Consider the following 17,192-nt stretch of genomic DNA (forward strand, 5'->3'; position numbering starts at 1 on the left):
TAAGGACAGCGGGGTGAGCTCAGGATAGCATTTCAGCGTGTAACTCTGATTTTTGTGTCTATGTGGGCTCAAAGCCAGACCTTTACTCTCTCGTTATTTTGTAGTTGAATTCCCCTTGTGGATTTTTGTTGTTTATTTTTTTAAAAGCCAGTAATGTTTTAAAACAAAATTCTCATGGGCAGCGAGTTAGAGTTATGAAAAACATGTCACTATGCATTCAGGCAGCTTTAAGGAAAAGGCCGTTATTTACCCAATTGTGCAACGTGGGTGAGTTCATGTTACTGTGAGAACCTTGCGTTTCTGCCTGTGTTTTTATTTGTAATCACAGGGCTGCATTAACCCTTTTCCATATTTGATTTCCCAACCTTTTTCCTCTACAAAAAGAGGGGAGGGGAAAAACTGCCTGTGTATTATGTTAAGCGTGCATGGGACACGAGAGGCACGAACTCATACCTTTGTTGCTAAAACAGCGTTTGGTTTGAGTTAGCTTCCAGCAATACTCATTAAGTGAACACTGCACATCAAATTACATTTCACTATGGAAAGAGACAGGCAGGCATGTTTGGTTTTTAATAAATTATGGCTCAGATTTTACAGAAAATGGAAGGATGGGGCACATGACAATCTACAAATACTTGAAGGATATAAGCACTAAAGAGGTGCAGAATTATTAATGGTATTTATAAATGGGAATAGTGAGATGAAATTAAGAAAGGAAAAGTTTTGGCTGAGTATCCAAAACACTTCCTGATAGTTCTATGTGTTAAGCTCAGGAATAGTTTTTCAAGAGAACTGATGGAAGCACCATCACTAGGGACATTTAGAAGTAGACTAGAAGAAACACAAGAAAATGCACTGGAGGAAACAATCAGGCACCAGCAGGGAGATGTACTAGATGAACTGATAGGTCTTTTTCCTTTCAAATGTCTGTGATACTAACAGTGCAAAACAAAATAGTGGAGACCTAAAAAATACATTCACTTCATCCACCACCTATTCAACCTGGGGATTTTCTCCCATCCCCTGTGTTTAAGCAACTTTCTATAAAACGTGCTTATGATTCATTGAGACATTGGCAAAATGTTCCAAATACAGGCTGATAACCGCATCACCTAATGTAGCCAAATCCGATTAGTACGGTATACTGTTCAGGGTCTTCATCTCTTTTAGAGCCTCACTGCACTCTGTGCTCTGGCTGTGGGAATACAAGCGGTTCCTTCTGGGCAGCCATGAGCTAGGCAAACAGTCTCCTCCTCAGAGATTTATTCCTAAATAAAGCACAATCCTGTTGTTCCCTAAAGCTGGATCTGCTATGTATTTGTTTTCCTGAGGACATAACACCTATCACCACCAAGGCTCCTGGTCAAGGAGAAGGTGCACTTCTCCCTACCCCAGCATGACCTCACACAGGGAAGTGGAGTTTGAGTAGGTACTACGAGAATATTAAAACAAAGGACCAATGTTAGCTGTAAGGAACGAATCCTCAGACCAGCACTCAGGGTAGATGCATGGAGGGAAGAGGAAAACATAATGGAGCTGCTCCACAGCCCACTACTAGAACTCTAATGTACCCACCTCCTCCTCAGAGGGATAGGGAGAGAAGGTCTGGACATATGAGAATCAATTACTATACAGGATCTTCCTCTTTCCTAGTTTGTCCTCCACAGCTGAGCTTTGTAGGGTCCCACCCCAAAACCTTGCACTTGGCATAGTGAACTCTCTGCTGTTATGGGGACAGGAACAGGTTTTCCCTTAAAGAGCTTGTCTACACAGCAAGTTACTGCACAGCAAGCCAGGGTTTGAGTCTACAGTACTCGGACGTGCTGCACAGCAACCTCCCACATGAACCCTTTCAGAGTGCAGTGAAAGTCCCAGAGTGCGGCAAGCTGGTACACTGCACATTCACACCCTGGCTTGCAGAAGAGTAACTTGCCATGCAAACAAAGTAAGTTTTTATCAGCTCTAACAGGACTTTTAATTGCAAATATTACCAGACCTTTTACTCCACAATTCCAGCACTGAGCGGATGCTACCACTATGATAGAAAAGGTGGTTGGTCTAAATGATGGATTTAGGACTTCTGGGGATTTTTACACCTAAGTCAAACACTTCAGAAGCTATTAATTCAAAACAATATCAATTGAAATAGCCACATCATTTTTTGTCAAGAATCACTCACCTTTTTACCCGATGCCTGAAAAATCTTTACTAAGGAGCCTGATCGCCTGTCTGTTCTGAAAATATAAACCTATCAAATGGAAACAAAAACAAAAGCCGTTACAAACACTGACCACAAGGATAAGTAGTTTATAATGTTATGAATTCATCAGTGCATTCTGGGTACATATGTACTTTACTCATTGTAATAAAGTGATCATTAATATTTGCCAAATTCAAGGTGATCCTCCTGCCTTTTCTAAAACAAAAGATGAAATTCCCATTTTAGTACCAGATGTTAGAGGTCTCCTGTCATTATAAGTATTTAAATCGTATCTTAATGCGGCTTTGTGTGTGTTTAAAAAGACCCACTGCACAAAAGCCATAATCTCAAGCAAATATCTCCTGGAAAGGAATAGTAAAGTGCTATATCAGTCCATTTTTTTTCATATGTTGCAAAATTACAAGATATAGCTGCAGCACTTCAACTCGTGTTCACACAAGTTACTCCTAAAATACTCTTTTTAATATATCCTGTACTGCATGTGCTTATATGGTCAGTCATCATCCACGTTGATGCTTTCTGACATTGTTCCCGCTCTCTGGGTTGTTTTTCATGTAGATTAACTTTCATATTGTTTAGAGTTACTCATTCAGAAAGTACACTATTGAATGAGAATCTTGTTTAAAAATGGCTCTCATTTCCATTCACACTGTTTTATAGGATGTTATGACTGATTCATACAAGATGGCAAATAAGCCACAAAGAGCAACCTTGAGGGTAGATAGCTGGGTCATTAAACCAGTGGGAAGTGTGGAATGTTGAATGAAATGAAAAATCTTCCTTGAAGTAAATACAGAGAGATGTGTGTCATAATAAACATTATACCCTCCTCATTGTGGAAAAAATGGACAAGGCTAGCAGTGGAGAGTCATTATAATGTAGTGATTTGGTCATACTCAAATATAAACCACGTATCAGTTGTCTTTGACTGTCTAATTCAGAGGTTCTCAAAGTGTGGTCCGCAAGCTCCATTCAGGTGGTCCGCAGATAGTTCCCTCTAAGGTGAATGCCTGGGCGGCCGCACACAAGAGAATGAAAGGCCACCCACCTAATTAGTGGAGCCACGCAGGCATGGCTCCGCTAATTAGGTGCCTGGACCCTGGAGAAGACGCACATGTAAGGTGAGGTGGTGGCCTTGGGGGAAATAGGGGGTAGGTGGGAGTGGGCAGTGGGGTGAGAAAAGGGGGTGGGGGGAATTTGGGACATGCAGGGCTGCAGAGGCCAGAGAAAGAGGCAACTTTCCCTAGTTCCAGGGCTGCGGCTGCCAGAGAGACACCCGCCCCCTCTTTCCCAGCCCAGCTCAGGGGCTGCCGCAGGGGAAAGAGGGCACATCCATCGCATTAAAAAGGTAAAACTACTCATATTAAAATATGAGTTGTGAGCTTTTATTTGTAGGCCAAAAAACATTAATTATTATTAAGGGTTTTTTTAATATAGTGCTTTTATCCAAAGCTCTTTACAATAGTTAGCTAATGTTACAAATCACATTTGGAAAGATCATTAAGTGATCCGCCAAGACCCTCAGCAATTTTCAAGTGGTCTGCGAAAAAAAAGGTTTGAGAGCCATTGGTCTAATTGATTAGGTTGTAATACAAGTAAATACAGCAGTGCAAGATCAAAAAGGAGATAGGCCAATATAGACTATTAGATCTTCTGCTCCTAAGGAGGCCAATATACTCCTGGCACAATGTAGGGTATTAGCACTGTCCTACTGTCTCAGAGCAGTACCGCAGCTCATTAATATTTAGCACTGAGGACCAGAAAGAGTAAAGAACCTAACATTTAACAAAATTCTCATTTGCTTGCAACAAGAAACAAGTCTCCACTGAAGTTTTGAGTCACTTGTTAGCTCAGATTTCAGAGTAACAGCCGTGTTAGTCTGTATTCGCAAAAAGAAAAGGAGTACTTGTGGCACTCCTTTAGAGACTAACCAATTTATTTGAGCATAAGCTTTCGTGAGCTACAGCTCACTTCATCAGATGCATACTGTGGAGTAGCAGAAGAATCTGAAGTCAATTCATCCATTTCTGACCAGCAGGTGTCAGTGTAGTTAATAGGACCGGGCATCCCTTCATCTGTAAAACTGATCATCGGAGCCAAAGACTTGATGTATTAAATTAAATAGTGAATTATTAATGGGCACTTAATAGTTGTATGCATATGGAGCTTTAAGGTGCTGTATATTTCTCTGAAGCAAATCAAGTACTGTACCGTTGCAAACGTTTCCCTTAGACATGGGGGAAGGGTGAGCAGGGGAAAGAGATTATTCTAGATACAATGATATGAAGACAGAGATTACCTTGGGTTTCCCAATGGCCTGGTCCAGAGGAGATGAGAAGAGAAGGGCTCTGAGTATTAAACTCCAGTTTTGCTGCTGACTTGCTTTGTAATTTTGGACAAGTCACTTAAGCCCCTCAGCCTTAGTTACACCATCAGCAAAATGGGGATAAGTGTAATTCCTATCATAGGGAGGTCGTCATCATGGCAAATCCCAAAAGCACAAGGACGTCTTTGCAAATCAAGCAGCACCCAGTGCAATCTCTGGCCAAGTGCTCTTGCTGTGTTTTCATTTTATATCCATCCCTGGCAATCTTATCGAGCTACCAATGCTTTTGGTGCCCGTGTGATCACCAGCCATGCAGTGGCACTTTTTCATACACACGCTTCACAATTCTTTGGTCTTCCCTTCTGATAACTCCATACCAACAAGGCCACCAAAACCAAACTAGTGCTATTTTAAGCAAAATAGGTTAAAAAAAACTTCAGACAGAAGAGTGATTTTTTTAATTAACAATGTCTCTTTAAAAGAATGATTTTAAAGATGGGGGGGGGGGTAGGAAGGCGCACCACAAGGGGCAGATAGAGTAAATTTGAGGACCTCATCAAATTTCCTCACCTCTTCCAGGCAAGTGCTCAAAAATTAATCTTGAGGCAAAATCTCTTGGTTCATCAAGTTTACAAGAACTAAGTCAATATATTTTACCCAGTCACATATGACTGTATCATTGTTTGACTAAAAGCCACACCTTTCCAATGCCTCCATCCTGGGGAGCTCCTCCAACGACGTCTGTGGTAGTCGGCTGGGAAAAATGACCTGCTGTCACTGCATATCCTGTGCAGGAGGTTGGGTGGGGTGATTGGGAAGAGAAAGAAAAAAAAAACCAAAAAGGAAAAAAGTGAGAAACAGGTCAGCCATCTGGATCACACTAATCAGGTTCCACAGTTTCTCTTGGAGTGTAAATATCCCAGCGTCATGCAAAAAGCAGCAGGCACTCACTTTGTACAGGAACTCATCAACATTCTGTTCAAGTGTACATCACAGCAGGAAATTACAATAAGCACTGAATTGTTTTTCCAAAAGCCAAGAAGGTGAAGGTGTGGGTGGGAGCCCAGTGAAGGAGAGGCAAAGGTAGGAGGGACAATAAGTTAAGAATCCAGATGTAAGAGGAATGAGAAGCAGTAAAAACAGAAATCTGCACACAGAATCAAGTGACTACATCATCAGGAAGAAATAGCTTTCATGCCTGTGAATGACAATCTCATGTATGCCAAAGAGAATACTACTCCCTCAGTTAAAGTAACCACCAATCGTGGCATGGAAAAATCAAGTGCCTTTTTAGTTCATAGGGAAAAAAACAAAACAATAGACGAAGAGGTCAGCAAAGTTAATACTTGAAAAAGAAAAAACAGGAGTGAATTTGAAATAGTGTATAAAGAAAGTGTATTTGAAACAGGTAGATCAAAGTTTTGTCTTGTTTGCTAAATTAAAAATGATATAACACAAGTTTCAAAGAGTCTAAGGAGAGAACTGGGTTTCTTTCCCTTTTAAGGATGTTTTGTATTTAACTCGCCCTTCCACTGTGAATTCTCGATCTCCTGTCCACATGCTAAACACTGTAATTCAGGTCTAATCAGTGGAAAAATCTATATATAACTTTACATATATACACATATTGTTCATTTAACTATCCTTGAGTGGCACCTGCTAAATTATATTTATAAAAGACTGCAGGTTCAGGAAAATCAGCCTGAGTCTTTAGTCGAACAGCATTAGACTGTTGCATGGTGAGTTTTCCAAGTCTTGACACTCCTAAACACTGGGGATTAGGTGGAAGCCCTTACATTAATTTCACTTGTGACATTAGTTGATTTTAAAGCAAGGCCTCTAGAAGTTAAAGCCTAGTCTGTTAAACACTTACAGAATCTGCTCCACTCCCTAGCCCATCCCTCCATGGTCTCTTACCAACAAATCATTTATACAGTGCTTCATTTATTCAAATGAACTAATCATTCTACAGAAACAGAGGAGCCGCTTAGCCCAAACCACACAGTAAGTCATGGCAGGACCACTACTAGAACTCTAGCATTCCTGGCTTCCAGTCTGTTACTTAGTCTACTAGACCATACAGTCTTTCAGTGCAAACCTGTTTTCTATATTCCAATGGCTATAATGATGGGGGAAGAGGGAGGAAATGAACTAGTGAAAGTCCTTCACTGCTTTTTTCCTATATATTTTGTCAGGTAACCCACCAGCCACTCAAACCATTTTAAGCTAGCCACTTATTCTTTTACTCTACACCAACAAAACATTATTTCCACTGAAAAACAATTGCACCCTTATTTTAACCTATTTCCAGCCTGACATCGGGGTTCAAGCAGCTACTTGCCTAAGTATGTGTACCGCCTGGCTATCACAGCATCATCATTCAGTTTGAAATAGGTGTTGTCAGTGAGGTTCAACACTTTGACAGTTCCCGTCCAGTAAAAAGATCCTGGTGCTCCCATGATGACCAGCTCCTGTGAGAGACAAGAGAACAGGGAGGGACAGGAACCAGAAAAAAAAATACAAAAAGGATTAATCACAGCAAGCAATTGTTATGTTTTAAAGGGCCAGGGGAGATTTAAATCAAGGCTTCAAGCATCAATCTGCCCACAGAAAAGAGTCAGAATTATTCCTATGTTTATACAGTACTTTTCATCCCAAACATCCCCGAAGGAAGTTTTTGCCAATACTGGAGGCACTTCACCCCACCATTAGAATACCTGAGTTCTCCTCCAACCCTTGCCCTTCACACAGATACTTGGAATCAATACACCTCTGTTGAACCCTCCTGCTACCTCAACAAGAAGCATCTCCAATCAATCTCACAAGTTACTGTACACGCCTACAAACACGCTCTTCCAACAAGTGTTCCTCCGAGCTGCTTCGTCCTCCTACTACCCCCGAGAAGTAACAAAACTAAGCTACAGAATCCACCCATTCGTTCACCAAGCACCCTGGATCTACCTCCCAATCTGCTGCGGACGCCTCACAGCTTCCAGGTGACAGTGTAGACAAAAAGTCTACGGTTCAAAACAGGCTGAAGGACCAGATCCTCAGCTGCTGTAAGTCAATTGATCCTTACATCAACTGAGGATTTGGACCTATGAATTTAAAAGAATTTGATAATATGTAGATAGTCCATGTGCGTTTAAGAATCTGTGTGTGTTTTGAGGGTGGGACTGTGCAAAACTCAGACTAGAGTCATGTACTTCAGCTGAGTTTCAAAAGGGACCTGGGCCAATTTATGGTTTCAGGTGGAAACCACTAGGCACCTGATGGTTATACTTTGTTTTGATCTGAAGTCAGGAAAAATGTGATGGTTTTAACATTTCGGCTGAGTTTTGCTTTGAGTTTCTTGGACTTGACCTTCAAAACAAAACTCAGGATGAACAAAAAGTCTTGTGAACTAAAATCAAAGAAAGATTCAAATGGACCCCTGCAGTGGAAGCCACTGAGTTTCCCATCCTTCCATTTGAGAGAAGGGGAGCCTTCTAATTAGCAATAAGAACCACAAACATGTAATATACAGTGGTAGTGGTGGAAAAGAAAAACAAAACAAACAAACAAACTGAGCACAGAGTGAAATCATACAGATGGTGATCCCTGGCTGAAAGCCAAACCCAGCTGAAAAAACTAGAGTCACATTTGAAGGATCTGATTTAGCTGAACTAGGAAAGGGCAGAATAGGAGTTAATAATAAGCCCATCATAAGAACTGGACAGTCTCTAATGTAAGAGAACTGAGTGAAAATTGGCTTCTATTTTCCTCACCCCTCAAGAAATAGTGTAGGAGGCATTCAAGCTCATTTCCGGTGACAGAGACTACCCTTGCTGTATTCCACAGGCACTGGGGAAAGCCACACTCTTTCCTTCTACCTTGGCACAAGCCATGAATCATGGTCATCATGCAAACCGTACAAGTCTTGGAATTGACTCAGTTACAATGTCACTGTTTCTGCTGGTTTGCCAGAGAAGCACAATGGGGAGAATGCCTTGCTCTGAGGAGTTTATCAGAGTTTGATCAAAGTGTAGGAATATCACTTCTACTACAACAACATGAATGTTGTTCCTAAAAGGGGAAGACTATGTCTAAGTGCTTCAGACTACCCTAAAGTGAAGCCTCTGTATAAATGTGCCTCTGGAGAAACAAATTGGTGCAGGAGGCAGACTGGAAGGGGTGGGGAGAGGAAAGGTGGGAAACTGCAAGACAAAGCAAAGGGATTTAAAGAGTGACACTTCTGGGGAAAGGATGCTGAAGTGCCAGAGCCTAGGCCCAGTATTCAAACACGGGATCCTACACGGACATGCAACTCCCACATCAGAATGCTCTTAGGATATAAAATAGGCATTTCTGACCACAGCAGATTGAAAAATGATGCACTGACCTACAGCTTTTTATGTGCATTTTTTAAATAAAACCTAAGCAGTTGTGTTTGTGTTGCTTGTCTGATAGAAGACCACCTCAGGATGGTGAAATGGTAGATCATTTCTTTTCTCAGGGGAGAGGGACCATATGTAACCATGAGGCAGAATCCCACCTGGGATTCTTATATCATGTGCTCTCATTTGAAAGCCCTTCATCCAGGAATTTTTTTAAAATCTATGTTTTGGTCACTGAAGATCTGTTGTGTACAACGAGAAATAAGGCAGCTAGAGCTTTTGGAGGGAAATCCTATACTCCGTACCCTAAATCCAGAGAGACTTTACTCCAAACCACAGGGCGTTGGAGGGAATTTTCTGCCACATCAGTGATGAACATAATAAGCATTATTCTCAGCTCTGACAAGACAGAGCAGTACAGCCATGAATTATTGCTGTACAATTGTGTGAATATTTATGGAAATCTGTGCCTCATGCAGCCATCCTATGAAATCCAGGAAGCCTGTGGTACAGCGTTTCCTTGTTTCTTTTCATTGCGCTGACAGACAGCTGGTTTTCTTCACCTGTTTTCTATAAAAAGGGTCACAGGAAATTGTAACCCAGTAATCATGTCAGTAACACAGCCCCCGTTACCAGAAGAATGGTGAGAAACTCCTGTGCTAGAGTGTTCCAGTCCAGTGGAGGCTAAATAAGGGCATTTCATGATGCTACACAAGGACATAGATTGCAATACACAGCTAAATAGAGGGGTGTGCTAAACTACAGGTTTTATTCTTGGGAGTGGCTGTGCCCTTGAGGACCATGGATTTCCCCTGGGCAGAAACAACTAGCATCAGCAGGACTGAGCACACGAGTGTACAGTAGGGGCTTGCCTGTTTGACCCAGAAGTCGTTTATCTACATTTCCTGCTCAGGCTGAAGCTCCATAAGGCAGGAACACTAAAAGTTCAAAGACATCTTTTGAACTAGGCTGGTGAGAGAGGTTTACAGCATGGAAAAAGAAACAGCCTTGATAGTGCAGACAAGCCAGGAAACAGCTGTTGCTGACAAGTCTCCTGTTACCAGACACAGTGCCATAGTCGTAAGGGTTGCCACCCATTCCCAGTATACTTGGGAATATCTCATTCCAGTTTTTCATGCAGCGAACCCTAATCCTGTTTATACCAACCAAGACAATAAACCCTCTGGCCCAAATTTGATGGTGGTGTGTAAATTAGACCCCTCTCACATTACCTTGAACTCCTAGCACTAATTACATCCACTCTGCTGATGTCTAGGAGAGCTCTACCTTCCGTACCAGAAGGCATAAAGAGACTCGTTTAAATTACACCTCCTTGGCACATAAGTTCTACTAGCTGAGACTCCCTTAGACATAAGAACCCAAGAAGAATGTAAGCAACTCCAAGGGACTAACTCAGTGTAAAGGGCTCTAACTTATACATACCTCTAAGTCTGACCCTTTGCATCTATGGGAATCTAAATAAATAAGTCAAAGTGAATCTAACTGCATCTTAAGGACGTCTAAGTTGATGTGATATATACATTAAGGGGACAGGAAGAAAATATATGCAACACCGGAGTTTGTCCACACAGTAGGCAATGTGCACTTTGTGGGTGTGGTTTCTAAAGCGTGCTAATTATTGCGCAATAACTGGTCCACATAGGCCCTGCTGCTGAAAGTTCCCTAGTGCATTTTTATATATTGCTGTTTCAAGCGCACTACACGCTTTTTAAAAGTGTTAAAGCACACTAGGGAACTCTTAAAGCACACCAGCAAGGTCTATACAGACCAGTTACTGTGCAATACATTAGTGTGCTTTAGAAACCACACCCACATAGTGCGCATTGCTGCACTGCATAACTAAGCCCATAGATTCCCTTCTAGTATTGCTTGGAGTCACCTGGACTCCCATCAGAACTTGGCCCTCTCAGTTTAGTGATTACCTTCTTTTCTTTTCCTTTTCCATTGTCTCCAGCACTTTCGAAGTTCATTAATTTTAAAATTTTCTTACTGCATATGCTATTGCTCCTCTTGCTGTGAGTCTATTAGTTCTCTCCCAAGCACTCTGAATTGGCAATTCAAAGCTATACCTTCTAGAAGTCACCAATAGGAAGCAATGCTTCCAAAGTAACTGATTTAGGATGGCCCAGCAGTTAGCGGGCTAATGGCAATGGCATACACTGAAGTAACAATAGAAAACCACTGACTCTTAAAGACGAAGGAACCAGACCCAGGGAAGGAGGGGCATAGGGTTGATTGGAATAGAAAGACAAATATAAGTAGAAGGGGAGAACTGAGAAGAGAAGGCCCTAACTTTATGCTGCTTTCCAGATCCCACCTATCCTATTCCATGTCTATATTGTCCTCTCCTTTCTTTTAAATCAAACGGGATATTGAATAGGGGCTTATTTTATCTCAGGCCCATCTCTGATATTGTTATCAATGTCAAGTCATCATCATTCGTCACAAAGGCCAGGATTTTCAAACATGTGCAGAGATGTTACATGCCCAGCTTAAGACAACTTGAAGGGACCTGATATGCAGAACATGCCGGGAATCCGCTCTCTGCACCTCAGGCCTCTTTTTCAAAAATCGCTCCAATTGGGCACCCAAAAATCACTAGTCACTATTGAAAAACTTTGGCCTAATATCTGTTTTCGTCTTTCTAAACATACAGCAAACGATATTCCAGACCATGACACAGGTAAAATCTATGTTGATTCCTTAAACATTTATCATGTAATATTTGCTCACACAAGTAGTCCCACTACTAGTAAAGGAGCTACCCTCATGAGTAAGGATTGCTCAAGTGAGTAAGGGTTCTAGGACTTAGCCCTTACTGAATCACATATGAAGAGAGAAACAGACTCTTTCCTCCACGGTATCTTTGGCTTTAAAAACTAATAGAAAAAAAATGAAGAAATTCTGAAAAGAGGTGGGTGTACCATTAGGAGAAGGTAGTCTGTGTTTGATATGAATGCTCCTGATAAATTTAGGAATTCTAATTTTTTGAAAGTTCAAAAACAAATTTCACTACAGAAATAATGAACCCTGATGTCATTGAAGTGAGATCAATGGGGTTACATCAGGGATTAATTTGACCCAGCATTCATGTAACTGTCCAGCCATGGCTCTGAAAAACAAACATATTCCACAATACCAGTTCCGCCTTTTTGAGACAGCAAGAATGGATAAGGCATCAGAAAACGGTGTGTTTTCTAAATTTAAGGACTATTTAAAATCATTTCATTCATGGGGGGAAATTTTAAAGCTAAAGTTAAGAGAATAAATAAAGAGTAAATCCAGAGACAGAGGCTGTGGGAGTTATATGAATAAAATATTCCCTCAGGATAGCCTTCAAAGTTCATTCATTCTTCCCTGGGGGTACTTAAGCATAAATCCATTCATGTGGTTCATATATGTATTATGTAATGTTTGAGACTTCACAGTGATGCATTTCCAGAACTGTGGGAGGAGAGACAACGTAAAATGGGGGTGTTTGTTTGCTGTGTTATTGAAGTCAAAGGAAATATGCCAAGTGCACAGAGTGCAGCTAACGGCACATTTCTGTTTCCACATTCCTTCACAGTGCACATGGTAAAACAAGCAAGAAAATGCATCCGCAAACTTGAACTTTTCATCAAAACCACCATTACCCACCTCAGTGAAGAAGCCTGCTATTCCAGCCTGACACGAGCCATGCTCTTCCCCGTATTTCTTCTTATACTCTAGATTGGAGGGGGAGGAAGAAAACAAACCACAGTCATGTCATTCCGTGCCAGCGGTGTGCGGCTTACAGTTCGCTGAGCTCCCCTGCTTCATTCCACATGGACCGCTGAGTGCTGAGCCACAAAAAAGATTAACTGGAGCCAAAGGAGGAAAAACTCAGGAATTCAGTGAGCCTCAGAAATTTAGGTCTCTCTTTCACAGTATATGTATTTTGCCAACATTTACAGTTGACCAGTATTTGCAGAAGAGGAACAGCAGCAACCAAAAAATCCCATTTGTGATCATATATGGCTAAAAACTTTCAGTGACAGGACAGGAATAGCAGGACAATAGCAAGAGGGCAAGAAAGCAGACCCAGGAATTGAATGCTGTAGGTCTCAGTGGTATACCAGCAGCAGCAATATTGTCTATTAAATTATAATTGTGTAGTTTAAGGCAACACACTCTTCTGTTCCAGCTGAGCTGTCCAGCCACATTGCTGTAAATGTTGGCTAATAGTTACAACAAAGGAGTAGGACCCTTGGATTCTCTCTCCAGATCTGTCATTCACTTAATGTGTGGCCTTAGGCAAGCCACTCAACCTCTCCTGTGCATCAGATTTTCCATCTGTAAAACAGGTATAGTAATACTCAACTATAACACAGTGGTGTAGTTTTATGCAACATAGTGTGGTGAAGTTTAGTATTTATAAAGTGATTTGAGCTCCATGGCTAAGAGGTACTATATAAAAGTGCAAAGTATTACATACTGGTGTATTCAGCAAACCAAACTAAGCACAACGACCCTCCTCCCAGACTTATTAGCAAATAAAATCTAAGCCTAGTGGCAGGAGACTCCATCCACCCAAAACAATAAAATAATGGAAAAAAAGAAGCTGAGAGGAAAAACCTGTGCATTCATTTCTACTTTCATATTGCCTACAATGTAATTGATAACACACTTCAACCCTTCATAAGGTTTCATTTCCAACTTTAAGCGATACCAAAAAAGATGTACCCCAAATTCACCAAACTTGCATTCCAACACAAAACCTTAACATTGACTTCATATGCTTCTGGATTAACAGGTCAATCATACATCACGCTGACTGTCACAGGTTCACACAGCTGAGGAGTTATTCTGCCGTAACACTGCTAAGGTCATTGTCAAGGTTTAAACGGTACTCTGCAATGGTTTAGGAACCTTAACTATGGTGCAGCTATCACTACACGCTAGCTACATTTACTTGGCCTCTACCCTTCTTGGAAGAAATGGAATGTAAAACGGCTGCCTGTTTGTGCTTCGGAGCCAAAAGAGCTAAGATCACCTGTGAAGTGTGGGACAACTCCAAAGGAAGCAGTGCTGCCCTAGGGTGACCAGACAACAAATGTGAAAAGTTGGGACAGATGGGGGGTGGGGTGGTAATAGGAGCCTATATAAGAAAACGACCCAAAATCAGGACTGTCCCTATAAAATCAGGACATCTGGTCACCCTGTGCTGTCCACAAGAAAAACCAATCAGCTGCATGGATGGCCAGATAAAAATTTCTCCTCTGTACTACTTCTGATTACCATTCAGTCTTTGAATCATAAGCAGGACTCCTAAAGTGTACAGTGTGCTTCTTCAATCTGTACAAATTCTTCAACACTCATCTTTGAGTTCCTTTCTCCACACTGCCAAGTCCCCTCCATCCAGCTTGAACACCAAAACTCCTCACTCTCCACCTGGGCCAGAGGAAGCATTTATTGCTGTACCAAGGCCTCTTATTGCTAAAAATCAATCTGTCCACTTTTTATTCAAAACACTCCAGTTATTTTCTAGACATGAACAGGAACCATATCTCCTGAAACAAACATCCCCAAACTCTCAAAATCTGAACCAGAATCTTTACAATGGGCCAAATCAAAACCTTGTATCCAAAATACTCTGAACTTTGGAGTGTTTCAAACCCAGATCTGGGTCCAAATTTTGCCACGTGGCCCCATCTCACTTTTCTGAGCTTTATTTTCCAAGCTTTACCAAACGAATGAATGTGCAGTTGCAACATATTGCCACTTCCTGAATATTACAATATCTTCCCATGGATAAAGGGGGCTCCAGGGAAACAGAGTAATTCAGTTTCTAAAAACATTCACCATATAGCCTAGTAACACTTTACAATAAGTAACCCATTAACTCTTGCTAAATTACAAAGGAATTTACAAGGAATTGCTTGGCATGTTACCCCTTTAGAACCAAATCAGTTCCTCATGGTGTGTGTTGTTCTACTGAAGACCAAAAGAACTTAATAAACCATTCGTCTCTTCATGGAAACCTTTTTTAAAACATGTACTAAAGGAAATAGTGACAGGACTAACAAGTAATTACTTTAGCATTTCACACTAATAAAAACACCTATGGTCTAAAAAGTTGAGTAGGTAAATGAATGACATTTTGTCACAGCTGAGGGTTCTCTCAATTTTTCAGAATCTGCTAAAATTGCAGCTAGGGCTGAGAGAGACAGGTCTGATGGCATAATCAATGCAAAGTACAGCCTTGATCCTCATGGTGCAATATGTGTGTAGATAACCCCTGGGTCCACACAGTGGGTTCCATGTGGACTAAGGGTCCACCAGCATGGTGCACCTTTCAGGTTCAGAGTTTAAGGCAGCAACTCCACTAGGAACATATGAACATTTACTTTAAAGCTCAAGTTCTCAGGGCAGTTCACCTCTATCCCCACCAGTTTATTACTAGCCCTGCACAGAGAGTTATTTGTGGAGTTAGCCTCTCCTTGTAAGGGAGGATTTTGTATTTGTTTATTTAAAACCGATCTTTTATTTGATGAGAACCAACAGTCGTGGCTTTCTCTTTCTAGCAGTACTTTTCTGGGACAATGCCAGGCAGGCAGGAATGTCACAGAAGCCCTTTTTTTGTTCGAGTCTGTTTTTCATCCTTACATAGGACCATGCCAATGTCTGTCACATATTCTTGAGCTGTCCAACTCGAACCCTTTGATTCCCACCACAGTAACGTATTTTTATTTAAATGGGACATGCTCATCTGATGGAAATTCTCTCCTCACCCTGACTCTCTACTTGAAAAGTTGCCCTGTAATCTTTCACGGTCACCCACTTATGGTCTAATTCCATATCCTATATGCCTGGCCCCCAGGAAGTGTCAGTTTTCCAAGACTTCAACAGCTTTGCACAGGCTTTTGCAATGTAGACACCTAACCCTTTTGAGAAGACGATAGCTGTCTTCTTTATTATTTTAAGATATAACTTCTTTTGCTGATGAAAGGTACCAGATAGGTAGCCCTGGAAAATGATCTCTGCTGTTTATCCACAGGACAGATGCAGCTCATGTAGATAACGCAAAATTCCCCACACTAGTACACCAGAGTGCCTCAGCTCTAACCTAGAGGGACCACTTCTATGAGGGAGAAGTTAGTTCAGCATCTCAACTCACTGACTCCTTGGCCTGCTGAGATTGGTAAAATGGATCAGCCAGGTGCTTAGCTGGATTAAGTCAGGCTAGCTCCGCAGACCACAACAGAACTATACCAATTTACACCTGGTGAAGACCTGGCCCAAAGCCAGTGTGTTCAGAACTCGAGTAAGACCATCATTTAATTCCGCACACAGGCCACCAATCATTCACTAGGCAAGTAACAGCTTTCCGTCACTACCAACATTACCAGGACCAGTGACTTAGAGATGAAAAACTAATCACTTATTAATAGAGATGGTCGGGCAATTTTCAACAAAATGATTTTTGCCAGAAAATGCCAATATATTGAAACAAACTTTTTGTAGGAACATATCTGTTTTGATAAACTTTTGTTGAGGTAGGTTTTCAGATCAGAGTGAGAGAGAGAGAGAGAGAGAGAGAGCGCGTGCGCACGTGAGTGTGGACCACCCACTCCAGAATAGACAATAGCCCAGTTGTTAGGGTATTAACCTTAGGTTTCAAGAGATATAAGGACTTGTTCCTGAATCTCCCACATCACTGGGGAAGGCCCTAACCACCCGGCTACAGAATCAGTCATTCCCTCTGGCCCAATGAATATTTAATTATTGATACCAAGGGGAACAGCTCCAATAAAAGAGATTAAGATCCACTGCAGAATAACTAATAGCCCAGTGGTTACAGCACTGACCTGGGATGTAGGAGATGTAGGTTTACATTGGTGTGAAAGTGGAAGAGTGGCAGAGACTTGAATCTCGCTCTCCCACATCCCAAGTGAGCGTCCTATCTAGGGTCACACTCTCTTTTTCATTTAAATTTTTTGGACGGTCTCAGTTCTGTCTTGATGAACATGAACTTTTTGAAATCTTGAAAATGTTCATGACAAGAAAACCATTTCCCACCCCACTCTACTCATTAAACAATCTTCTCCGAGCCTCAGACTTTTAAAAATTGGTTTAGCCCTCATTTAGAAGAGCAGATAAAAATATATATATATATATATATATATATATATATATTTTTTTTTTTTTTTTTTTAAAAACACAGCCAACCTCCATGTCTTCCTGTTAAGGAGCTATGACAACTGCTGCATGCCAGTCCTGTTGATAT

General features: G+C 41.3%; 1 protein-coding gene across 3 annotated transcripts in view; it reads right to left on the reverse strand.

The window, feature by feature from the left end:
* ITGA9 (integrin subunit alpha 9) overlaps positions 1-17,192 on the reverse strand; it is a 310,728-nt gene that overhangs the window by 252,477 nt on the left and 41,059 nt on the right. For all 3 annotated transcript variants that reach the window (XM_048839011.2, XM_048839010.2, XM_048839009.2), the window contains exons 5-8: positions 12,584-12,651; positions 6,889-7,018; positions 5,248-5,333; positions 2,180-2,248 (exon numbers count right to left, since the gene is read on the reverse strand). In XM_048839011.2, coding sequence (XP_048694968.1) covers positions 2,180-2,248; positions 5,248-5,333; positions 6,889-7,018; positions 12,584-12,651 — 353 coding nt within the window. The remainder of the gene's footprint in view (positions 1-2,179; positions 2,249-5,247; positions 5,334-6,888; positions 7,019-12,583; positions 12,652-17,192) is intronic.

The sequence above is a fragment of the Caretta caretta genome, chromosome 2 (genome assembly GCF_965140235.1).
Source record: "Caretta caretta isolate rCarCar2 chromosome 2, rCarCar1.hap1, whole genome shotgun sequence".
NCBI lineage: Eukaryota > Metazoa > Chordata > Testudines > Cheloniidae > Caretta > Caretta caretta.